The 11951-nt window shown below is 40.4% G+C and overlaps 1 protein-coding gene across 1 annotated transcript in view; it reads left to right on the forward strand.

Moving 5' to 3' along the window:
• The window catches only part of FOXO1 (forkhead box O1), a 61518-nt gene extending 50496 nt beyond the window's left edge, over positions 1-11022 (forward strand). The window contains exons 2-3 of the mRNA XM_039716687.1: positions 4982-6338; positions 6727-11022. Of these exons, the coding sequence (XP_039572621.1) occupies positions 4982-6325 (1344 nt within the window). The 3' untranslated portion in view covers positions 6326-6338; positions 6727-11022. The remainder of the gene's footprint in view (positions 1-4981; positions 6339-6726) is intronic.
• The last annotated feature ends 929 nt before the right edge of the window (positions 11023-11951 follow it).

Raw genomic sequence — 11951 nt, forward strand, 5'->3', positions numbered from 1 at the left:
CTCCTGTTGGACAACAGAGAAGGCTTGTGAGCTGTAATAAAAAAGTACCACAACTGGCTGGCAAAATTAGCTGTTTCATTAGCATTTGAGGCCTCTGACACTGCAGTGTGGTTGTGTTGGTGAACATTGTAGTGTCAGAAAATGTGTGCTGTCTGTAGAGCAAGTGCTTATGACTGTCCTGCACTAGCTCTGAGGCAAATCCAAGCTCCATGTGCAGCATCGGCATCTGAACTTTTTGTATTTCATAGTTATTAGGTAAGACAAACAGGATTGCCTTACACCAGACCAGATTGCCTTGTACCAAAGGAAATTCTGGTAGGTCTGGAGTTACCAATGTTTTCTTTCCTCCTTGGGCTCTTCATCCAAGCGCCATAAACCTGGCAGTGCGGTTGGAAACCACAGCAGAACGGGTGCAGGTGGTGTAGCTATTGCAGGCAAACCTGCCTGTTTTGCCAGGCATGATCTAACTTAGCTTTGGGTAGATGCCACATTGTGCCACTTGCCATGGTTAGCCCCTGCTGCTGCTGTCCGGCTGGCAATGCTGAATGAGCTGTGAGCAAGTGTGCTGGAGAACTTCCTGGCTTCTGCATGCTTTCCTAGGACTGTGAATGACTTCTTCTTAGAGTGGCACTTGCCACTGAGGCTCCAGGAGGAGGGTGATGTGGACATCTGGACCTGCTGTAGAGTCCCTATACAAAGATCTAGAGGGACAGGTTGAATATCTTCTGTAAGAGCATATGGAAATCCTGGGGGGATACGGTCTCCATTTCTCTGCTGCAAAACTTCTGCTTTGGTGTTGTCACCACAAGGAGATTATGCTGGCTCAGAAACCTGCTGCAAGCTGTCATTAACAGGATGTGCTACCACAGGTGATGGTAGAACAAGCTGGCAACTTGTGTAGGCCATCCCCTTGGAAGAGGTGTAGAAAGCAGTGGACTCATCTAAATGAAAAATTTGTGGGCAGTCATTAGACTGTTAATTTTAATGGAAATCCTAGACCTATGTATTATAGAAGTAGTGTTGCTCCTGTGGCCTTCCAGTTTGTTATGACTGCATCTTCTTCCAGAGGCCAACTCCTTCCTAATTTTGTTACAAGTTACTTGTTACATCTCCCTGAGATGCTGTGGCATGCCTTATTGCAATGCTGTCAGCATATGCACCTTGATGGCAAATACACTTGTTTTTGTGAAGTGTATTGATTCTCATGTCCATTCCTCACTCTCCCTTTTGGTGGCTCTCATGGCACTCTGGTGCTGCCTGTGCCCATGGATGAAAGTATGAGGGTGGGAGAGACCGTGAGCACTTGTAGGTGCTTTTCCAAATTTGGGGTCTTGCAGTGCCCCAGATAATCACGAATCCACAGATAGGTCCTGCTTGGAGAGGTTTCCAGTTGGATTAAAGAGGAGCTCTGCTTTTCTCTGCTTTTGGTGCTCCAGGGTCTGGGGTGGAAGAAAGACAGCCAAGTGTCACTGTATGGTCTCACTTCAGTAACTACGATGTTGTCAAGTTTAACAGAGCAACTGAGTTTTCAGGTGGTTAGTGAAACATCAACCCAATTTACTAAAAAAATAATTAAATGCCTCAACTTCAGTGGGATAAGGATATAATTTTTCTCAGCAATTAGTCAAGTTTAACTTAAGTTGCATGTTTTGCTATTTATATCTTGGGTTTAAATGCAGTGTTGGATATTAGTAGTGCTGTTGGAAATGTCAGAAGTACAGCTGAATTATATAAATATGTAGATTCAAAGGAATAATTATCTTGGCTTCATGAGTTTTATTAGCTGTGGTGTGTTCTTCACATTGCACGTAGCTGATACTGGTTTTGCATATTTTGAGTCTTAAATCAGAAAGTAGCAATAAGCATATCCACAGTTCCTGGTCTGAATGCTGAAGTAAGTTTACTTTATCTCAGAGGCAAAAACAAACTCAATCCCAGGAAGCTCTCCACAGGTGGCAGCAGCCCTGCTGCCATCCTGACCCAGATTTTGATAAAATTCCAGTGCAGTTACACTCAGTGCGGTCTGCCGTGAACTGCTGCTGTGCGAAGACCTGCTTCAAAATGCAGATGCTTGCTTTAGGAATTATTCAGGACAGGTTTTGGGAGGCTTTGCTTCAAAGTCCAGGTGAAACCCATGGCTGAAGGCATCTCCACAACGTGCTAGGGCTGGTGGTGCTGCCACACGCCCCAGCCATTAACAGCTGCGCCATTCCTCCCGCTGCCAAGATCCACTGCTGAAACTATACTTTTTTATCAGGTCATGTTTGCATCTGGCAAGGATTTGTAGACACAACATCATTAACAGCAGTGCATATTTTCACAAGATTTACCTCTTCAACACTTTTTCCAAGTTAGTAAATCATAGCTTCTTTAATGTCCTGCTGGCTGCGTGAAAAACAGGAATTTATGTAACAAGCTCTGGGCCGCAAACCTTTTCCTGTTAGGAAAATTTTTTTTTCATTGCTGGCAGAGTTAGGAGACAGCTCTGTTACTCAAAGAGCGACCTCAAATGTCCTCAGTACAATAATACCAGATTATAACATTTTTGATGACTAAGGAATAGCAGCGATTTCTTAAATATTTAACACTTGTGTAGCAGAGAAGAGGGAGCTGAGCCTCATCACGGTGTTTTCCCTGACCGATGTTTTGTGTGTTTGGTATGACTATTTTGATAGTAAACACTGATCCTGAGCCAACCGGGTATGTTTACAAAATACAGTAAAAAAAATGAACTGGCGCAGGAGGTTTTTTAATCAACAGCCGCACAGAGCAACTTTCTTGCGACATTTGTAGAGCTGGACTTGTGTCAGCCACAGATTCGTCTGTGGCCCTGGAGTGAAAACATCGGGCTGCGCCAGGCCGGCCTCACAAGGCTTCCTGGCCAGCCCCTGGGGCTGTGGGCAAGTCCAAAGATGGATATCCAGGCTTACCCTCCCTATATGTTAGCTGCACCTGGTGCAAATAAAATTCCAAGGCTTTCCCCAGCACCCTGTTGCTAGATTAAAGATAGTATTTTGATTGTAAGATTACCAGAAGTGAGGAGATACAGTCCTACTTTACAGTTTCTAGGACAATGGCTTCCTTTTGAAATTGATTAAGAAAACACTCAAATCATAGAGTCATCATGGAGTCTTAGAATGCTTCGGACTGAAAGAGACCTTAAAGACCATCTAGTTCCAATCCCTCCTGCCATGGGCAGGATTACCTTCCACTAGACCAGGTGGCTTCAAGCCCCATCCAGCCTGGCCTTGAATACTGCCAGGGATGGGGAATTTTTGATGGTGTCTGTTTAACTGGGACAACTTGTCAAGATGGTTCTTCGGAGGAGAGGCTGGAAAGGCTTCTGAGTTTGGCCACATGGTTTGACTAAGCGCTGTGCTGGTTGAACAGTCAGTGCCTTGAGGCCGTGCTCTGCCATCTTCTGATGTTAGGGAGCGTCTCGTGCCCGTTTGGGGTGAAGCTGCGCTTCTGGGGGCATGGTCTCAAGTCAGTATAACCTGCAAGGTGTTGCAGGACTGTAACATCTCCTTGCTGCCCTCATCTCCTGAAAGTCTCCTCTCTGATCCCAGAGTTACTACTTCTGTAGAGCTCTGCAGATGGCCAGTCCTGCTTTGTCCGTTTGGCTTTCCATGGTCCAAAACATTACACAGCTCTTGCAGGGAATTTGAGCCTGTTGTTTCTGGTTTAAGCCATGAGATGACTGTGCCTGGAATGCCCACTGAAGATCTTTAGACAAGTTGCTGAAAATTACTGTGAATGGAAGGCAGGTAGTGAATTACTGATTTCTCTGCCACTGAGGTCTAATTTCTGGTTTTACACATTTATTTCATGTGTTGTTTTGTGGTTCCCTCCTCCTTGTTCTGCATGAATTGCAGTCCTAGCGTAGACCATGGTACTGTCTCACCCTTCTATTAACATCTATGGCTGTCTATTTCAGCACTCTTTGAACTTGTGGTCTTTTCTTAGCAATTGTGTCAAGATGCAGGAAGACTTTTCTGTTGATACAATGTTTTTTACACATGCTCAGCAGAAAACTATATGAGCAAAATAGGTTTTTTTACAGCTTGGTAGTGCAAAGATTAGTCTCTTGTTAACAGGTCAGCCTGTGGCCTTCCATTTTGGATTTTTTAAAAATTGTCTATATTTAAGAACAAAACATGATACATTACTCATAGCTGGGGAGGTCAAAAAAAGCTCCAGTACCTCTGGCCATACTTGGCACAAGATATTTGATGTCTTCAGGTATTTGAAGAGTCAATTTTGGATGTTAAAATGTTGATTTTGAAAGATAAAGATGGTTTTAGAATGAGGGTTTCATTACAAGCTTGTCTGTGTTCTTTACATGCCTTTATCTTCTATGATTTCTTCGGAAATTTATGATGTTTACCTATAAAAATTAGAATTTAATCCTCAACTGGTTTTCTAGATGTATTTTCTCATATAACACAAGCGATATAAGCCTCACTAATGCCCAGTGGAAATAGTGACAATTTGTATGTCGTGTGTGTGTAGGGTTTTCGGATGTGCAGGACGAGAATCCATTATAAGGACCATAGGACAGGATTTAACATTCCTGAACTTTGCATAAAATAATAATTTTAAAAAATCCATAAATACAGCCAGATTCTCTCATTAGATGACTCACTTCAGTTATCTTCTTGATCTTCTGGCTTATTTTTTTTTCCTTTATGTGGAATTTTTATTTCAGAACAGTTCCTGCTGTTTTATTGAACTTTTTATAATGTCAGATGCGGTGAAGGCAGATGACAGACAAATTGACATGGCGACTCTTTGCAAGCTTGTTTCAGCCAGTTCAGAGCGATGAGCAGATAAAAGAGGTTTCCAGGCTGGCATGTTTTCTTATTTAATGATTATTCCTGTGTTTTCTAACAAAATGAGAGTATGCTTACAAAAGCAGATGTTAGTATGCCATAAAAGATGCATGTCTTCTCCATTTCTTACATGCTATTCTGTTTTTCAGAATTCAATCCGTCACAACCTGTCTCTGCACAGCAAGTTCATCAGAGTGCAGAATGAAGGAACAGGGAAGAGTTCCTGGTGGATGCTCAATCCTGAAGGAGGGAAGAGTGGCAAATCTCCTAGGAGGCGAGCAGCGTCCATGGATAACAACAGCAAGTTTGCCAAAAGCAGAGGCAGAGCTGCCAAGAAAAAAGCAGCCCTTCAGTCTGGTCAAGAGGGAAATGGTGACAGCCCCGGATCACAGTTCTCAAAGTGGCCTGCAAGTCCCAGCTCTCACAGTAACGATGACTTTGATAACTGGAGTACATTTCGACCTAGAACGAGCTCTAATGCTAGCACAATTAGTGGAAGACTTTCTCCTATTTTGCCAGAGCAAGATGACCTTGGAGATGGGGATGTGCACTCCATGGTATACCCATCATCAACCACCAAAATGACTTCTACTCTACCAAGCCTTTCAGAGATGAGTAATTCTGAGAATATGGAAAATCTTCTGGATAATCTCAATCTCTTATCACCTAATACATCAATGACTGTGTCAACCCAGTCTTCATCTGCCACCCTGATGCAGCAAACACCAGGTTACTCATTCGCGTCCTCGACCACAAGTATAGGTTCACCAAATCCTGACTACAGGAAATTCACTTACGCTCAAGCTAGCATGAGCTCTTTGTCCCAGATTCCTATGCAGACTCTCCAAGACAGTAAATCAAGCTATGGATCAATGAGCCAATACAACTGTCCTGCGGGACTTCTGAAGGAGTTACTGACTTCCGACTCTCCGCCGCACAGCGATATCCTGGCATCGGTGGACGCTGGCGTTTCCCAGGCTGGTGGCAGGGCGCTGGGCCAAAGCGTGCTGATGGTCGCCAACTCGGTGGTGCCGAACTACGGCAGCCAGCCACCCCACAACAAAATGATGAACCCCACCGCCCGCCCTCACCAGGGACATAACCAGCCAGCGCCTGCAGTCAATGGCCGTGCCTTGTCACACACAGTGAACACCATGTCACACACGTCGGGGCTAAATCGCCTGTCGACAGTGAAGACTTCGTTACAAGTGCCTATGAGTCACCCGATGCAGATGAATGCCATGAATCCATATGCCCCTGTTAACAGTTGCAATGGCTACGGGAGGGTGGGAATTGTTTCCCTCCACCAGGAGAAGCTTCCCAGTGACTTAGATGACATGTTAATTGAACGGTTGGACTGTGACATGGAGTCGATTATCCGTAATGACCTTATGGATGGAGAAACGTTAGATTTTAACTTTGACAGTGTATTGCCTAACCAAAGTTTTCAGCACAGCGTAAAGACAACCACACACAGTTGGGTGTCAGGCTAGGATGTAGTAGGAGGTAAGCTGTGCCTTTTATAATAAATCTGCAAAACAGCTAAAGGGAAAAGAAAGAAATGTCAAGATGCTTAAAATCTGGGAGTTCTTCTGTGTTGGCATGTGAACTCCCTTGGTAACAGTCAGTCACTTTCCAGTCCTTTGTTAGTTTGAGAATCAGGTTTGCACTGGTGCATTAGGACTGTCAAGTACCGACTTCGTGTACTTCATGTGGAGCGCTAATGTTTTGTCATCGATGTTCTAAACAAAAAACTTGCTGGTTACTAGCCAGTAATGAGTAATTTTTTTCCACATTTAAATATCTTTAAGCTAGCTTGAGCATATTATAATAGATTTATTCATCTGTTGTGAATGTTAATTTGTTCTTTTTGTTGTTTTTTCTTTCTTCCTAGGCTATGGTTAAATTCTCCAGACTTGTCTGACAGCAGGAACTGAGAAAAGCAGTACAAAGATGTCCTTCACCTTTCTTTTTAATTTTCTTGACAACGTTGTGCGCATGCACTAACTTTTTTTGGTTTTTTTATTTTCCTTTTGCCTTCCTTTCGTCAGAGTTGGCAGCAGAGAGAGTATTTTCCTGTACAGGATGTTTGCCCAAGGTTTGCAGGTTATGTGCTGCTGTAGATAAGAACTGTGCCATTGGAAATTTCGTTACTCTGAAGTGCCAAATTCACTACACCATATAATCACAGCAAAGACTCTTACTTACATCATGTTGTGCTTTCGGTTTTGTACAGTATGATCTGTAGAAGAAGAATTGTTTTTTAAGACTATCTGTTTCAGTCTAAGAAAAGTTTATAAACTTTTGTAAGAATACTGTGATGATCTCATGCCCTAAGTAAGTTTAACCTTCGTTGATGTTACCTGTGTTTTGATGAATTGAGATAACTGTGGACTTGCCTTGCAGCAGTACGAACTGCTTTATTTTACTCAAAATTGCCACACATTTCATATGGGAATAGAATAGCCTGTTAAATATGATCCTACTAAACTCACTGACTATTCAAAGCAACCAGTAGGTTAAATGCCATTTGATAATTTACCTGTATTTGTGTAAATTTATGCAAGAATATATCTGGATTTCATTGTCAGATTAATCACTTTATTGTTGGGATTAAGATAATTTTTGGAATACTTTCCAAGTTATTTTTCTTATAATTAAAATCTACTTTTGTTACATAGGCAACTTTAAAAAAAAAAAAAATCTGAGATCTGGCAGCATTCATAACCGCTTCATTTTGTACAGTATTTTAACTGGATTAAGTACATGTTTTTATAAATTTCCCTAGCACTTGGGAGTGCTAATAACGGAAAAGCTTGATAAGGATCTTGAATACAAAACATTTCTGTCCCTTTTTTTGTTGTGTGATGTATAAATATAGACAACTTTATGTTTAGAAATATTTAATCAGTTTTATATATGCATTTTTAGAAATGTCATCTGCTTCTATTACCATTTTAACTACCACGAAGTGTTAAGTATTCATTGTTAAGATGCTTGTACAATGCTTCACATTTATATTTATTTCATGGAGGTCTCATAATGTTTGTGCAATCAAGAGCAGGACCTTTTGCGGAAAATTTGTAATTGTAGCAAAATTAAGGACAAAATTGTCATTTGTCTTAGCGCTAGTTTTAGGGTTCATCAGTGTTTCTGTTGTAAAGCAGTACATTTGAAGAGGCAAAATGCTACTTTTGAGTGGGAGGCTAAAACTTGGACTTTATTGCAGAACAAAACATTACTTTTTTTTCAGAAAGAAAGATGAAGTAAGTGGCAAAGTTATACAAATGCGTGAGGCTTAAGATAGGGGACGGGATTAATAACAGAGATCTTGTTTCTGTGGAAAAACTTGGTTTTGCTGGAGTAAGCACACTGACAGCTATCTGAGGACTAGGTCTTAGAATAAGTGATTTCTGATTTTTTGTCATTGCAAGATGCAGTTTTCATGGATGTGTTAATAAGAGGCCTCACCTGTCTTTTCACTGGTTGCTACACAACATTTGTGTTACAGAAATCCTTGGAGCTTTTTTTTATGCGCTGACAGAATTAACAGGTGGGGGTTTTTTTGCTAGGGCTGGCTGTTATGAGGAAGGGGAGATACAAATATTTTTACACTGATTTTTCTTTTGTGTAAATAGCTCACAACCAGAAAATGTCCTAGTTGAAACTCATCTTCCCTGTAGTGATGGTGTATGGTGGAGAAGAAAACAGGATGTCCCAAGTAAATGAAGTTTAGGAACAAGCCATCTATTTTATGATCCTGGTATGACTTTCCTAAGGCTCTGCAATGTATTTATTGATGTGCTAGCATTTAGCTCCCTGTTGGACTTAAATCACTACTAATTACAGCTGGTCCTACTTTTTTAGATATGTTATTAAAGTTGTCAGGCAGTTCCAGAGGCTGATGTGATACAGGATCTTCCCCAGCGTGAAATTGGTCTTTGAACTTGTTTTGAGCAAAATCAAATGTTCTTAGTGCCAAAGCCTCAATGAAGCCACCTTCTTTTACAGGCAGATATCTCCAGTAGCATCTTCACCATCAAATGCCTGGTCTCTGAAACATGGTAGTAAATCCTGGCAGTGGAGCAAGTGGAGGGCTCATACAGGGGTTTCTGAAGATCATTCTATCTGCTGCATGTGCAAAAATGTTTGCTCCCAAATAGGCACTGATACACATAGGTCAAAGTTGTCATAAAATCCACCTCTGCATGTAAAGAAAGCAGTAATCAATTTTATGCTCCGTGGGGATGCAACTGAACATGCTACATTTAACAGTATACCTCCTGTTTATTATTTACTGCTACTGTATAACTTCCTGTAAACAGCAATTTTATTCCTTTCCTTTTTTACCTATGAATAACATAAATGTAGCCTTACCTTAATTACAACAGTCTGTAGAAAGCCCTTTTAATTATTGTGGGAAAACGGTTGTAGGTAATCAGAGATTTGGGCTGCATGGTCTATTTGGCATTTTTTGAGGTTTGTTTTTTTATGTTCATTTTGAGGGGTTTTTTTGTTCATTTGTTTGGGGTTTTTTGGTTCTTCTTATTTTTTTTTTTTTGTGGTGCCATTCCAATGTTTTGCAATTGTAATTCTGGAATACTGTGAAGTTAGTGAAGGAGCATGTTGTCTGCCTTGAAGACAAACATTATGTGACCTCTAGTTATAAATCCTTTTTCAGTAAAAGTACCAAGTTTCTGGAGTAACTTAGTTTGTCAGAATTGTTGTAAATGATTGGTTTGTGAATTGTGCAGATGATCTTACCTATGCAGCCTTGTTTTTGACTTTTCTCTGGTTTGTACTGTTATTAAAAGTTTATTGTATTATAGAGCTGTTGAGATATTTTAAATATAAAGATGTATTGTTTCCATAATATAGCTATATGATATATGTTTAGGTAGTAGATGCATTAATTGGAAAGCTCTGCTTTGATAAACTGACAGTTTGCCTACACTTATAAGCAAAAATCATATTGCTTATTATTGGCTTAGGTCAACAGAGCATCCCTGAGGAGTTAAAATTGGACCAATTATAAAACAGTATAAAATTTGCACTTGTTAAACCACTGGATGTATGTTAGTACTTTTTTATTTTTTTACTGATTTGAAATTCCTATTTTCATTATGAAATTGCTAGGATTCTTAATTTATGACTGATTTTAAATAAGGTATTCTCATTATTATTATTATTATTTTGGTAATCGTAATGTAAGATGCAGCATGGTTTATGCAAGCAAAAAGCAAATTATTCAACATGAAAACTGGCCTCTTTTTTGAAGGTGTTCCACAAACCAGCAATATCTGAGAGATTGGCATGTACATACTGCTAGTTCTATTTGCAAGTGGTGTGACAGCTCTTCAACGCTTCACTGCTCTGACTTAGTCACATTGCAAAATTAAAATTCATACGTGGATATTTTCAGAAAAAGTGCCTGATGTACTTCTACAGACACATGAGAACAATCCCTGACAGTTTGTTGTATAAAGCCATAAATGTATATAAATTATGTTAAAAAGATTTTGTGTCCTTTCTTGTATACAGAGAATGAGATTTGTACCAGGATTCTACTTGTGATTAGTAATCCTTCTACTGAGATGTTGTCGTAATCACTTTCCTCACCGTGTACTCTTTTTAATGATGATGATCCCATTTGGACAATCCTGATGGCATTAGCAATTTTATACAGAAAAATACCTCATGGTACCAAGTCTTGCCTGGTGAGATGATAACATATTAATGAGCAAACACTAACTGCAGAATAGTTAACAAATTTTCCATTACTTGGTAAAAAGGAATTTTTGCCTCTTAGCCTTGCTTCTGGATTTGGAACTGTAGCAGGTACAGGAACCTAATAGGGCTGTGTTACCAGTGTTTGATCACAACCTAGTGTGCTAAAAGTAACTTGTTTACAAGTCTTTGAGACTAAACGCAAGAAGAATCCATGCCTGACTCCCAGGGCTCACGAGCCAGCTCTGTGTAGAGGTGTGTTGTCACTGGAAGGGGCACGGAGCGGCGTCAGACCGTGCTGCCAGTGCTTCAACAAGAGTAGTTCAGAGAAAATGGCAAAAAAGTCCTGAAATCGTTTCAGAATGGGTATTTGTAAGTATAAGCTCTTAATAAAATTGCTATGACATGAGATGGTAATTAGTGTATCAGAATGTTATGTAATACATTATTAAAGAATAATAAAAAAAGGGGATGTTAACATTCATCAAACCACAGGAAAGAATTAGTCTTTTAGTCCAAATTACATGATAGAACCTAATGCTATTAAATATGAAGAGAGCGGGCCCAAGTTCTCTTGGTCCTCTTTCCCCTGGTTTCTACCTCTGCCCCTCCAGAAGGCTGTACCTTTTCTCAGAGTAAGTTTTTTCCTTGCGGAACATTTGCCAGCCTTCCTGGTGCTGTTCCTTTTGCAGCCATGCTTCAGGCTGTGGTGATGGGAGCGCTGCTGATGTGAGTGAGTAGGGAGAGCAGGAATGTCTAATTTTTTTTTTCAATTTTATTTTTTTTAAATTTAGATTGTGTTTCAAAACAGAACTGGAAGAAAGGATGAGAGGCTGCCAAAACAGACAGCCAATAACACCCACGCCACAGTTGTCTTGTGAGGCCCAGATCCCTGCTTGCCTGCAGGTGGGGAGGGAAGGGGTGGCAGAGAGCAGGCTCTAAGTGAAGTGCTGGCAAAAAAAAAATAAATTGCTGGCAGTTTGATCTTAAAATGAGCAGAGGTAGACCCAAAGAACATGAAAGAACTAATTGCATGTAAAAATAGAAATATTTTAAGATAGCTGAAAAATTATTTCTGCTTGTACCTTGCAGTTCCCTCATTATTTTAGCTTCAGCCTTTTTCCTTCAGTGTACATTTTGGAGGGTTTTTACGTGTTAGGAGAAGCTGAGGATATCTTCTCTGACATTTTCAAAAGCCTGACTTCTGGAATGAGAGCGTTTTAAGATCCAAAGATACTCTCTTTGGGTGTTCATGAGGCTGTTTTTGGAAAGGATGCACATCTAATTGGTACATGACTGGTTACTGTTGTTAAGAGAGATAGTTGAAGCTTGTCTCTTGAGAAGGGACTGGCTAGCAATTTATGCCAATCTGGTAACAAGGGATTTGAATCT

The sequence above is a fragment of the Passer montanus genome, unplaced genomic scaffold (genome assembly GCF_014805655.1).
Source record: "Passer montanus isolate IOZ18808 unplaced genomic scaffold, ASM1480565v1 scaffold36, whole genome shotgun sequence".
NCBI classification, from domain to species: Eukaryota; Metazoa; Chordata; class Aves; order Passeriformes; family Passeridae; genus Passer; species Passer montanus.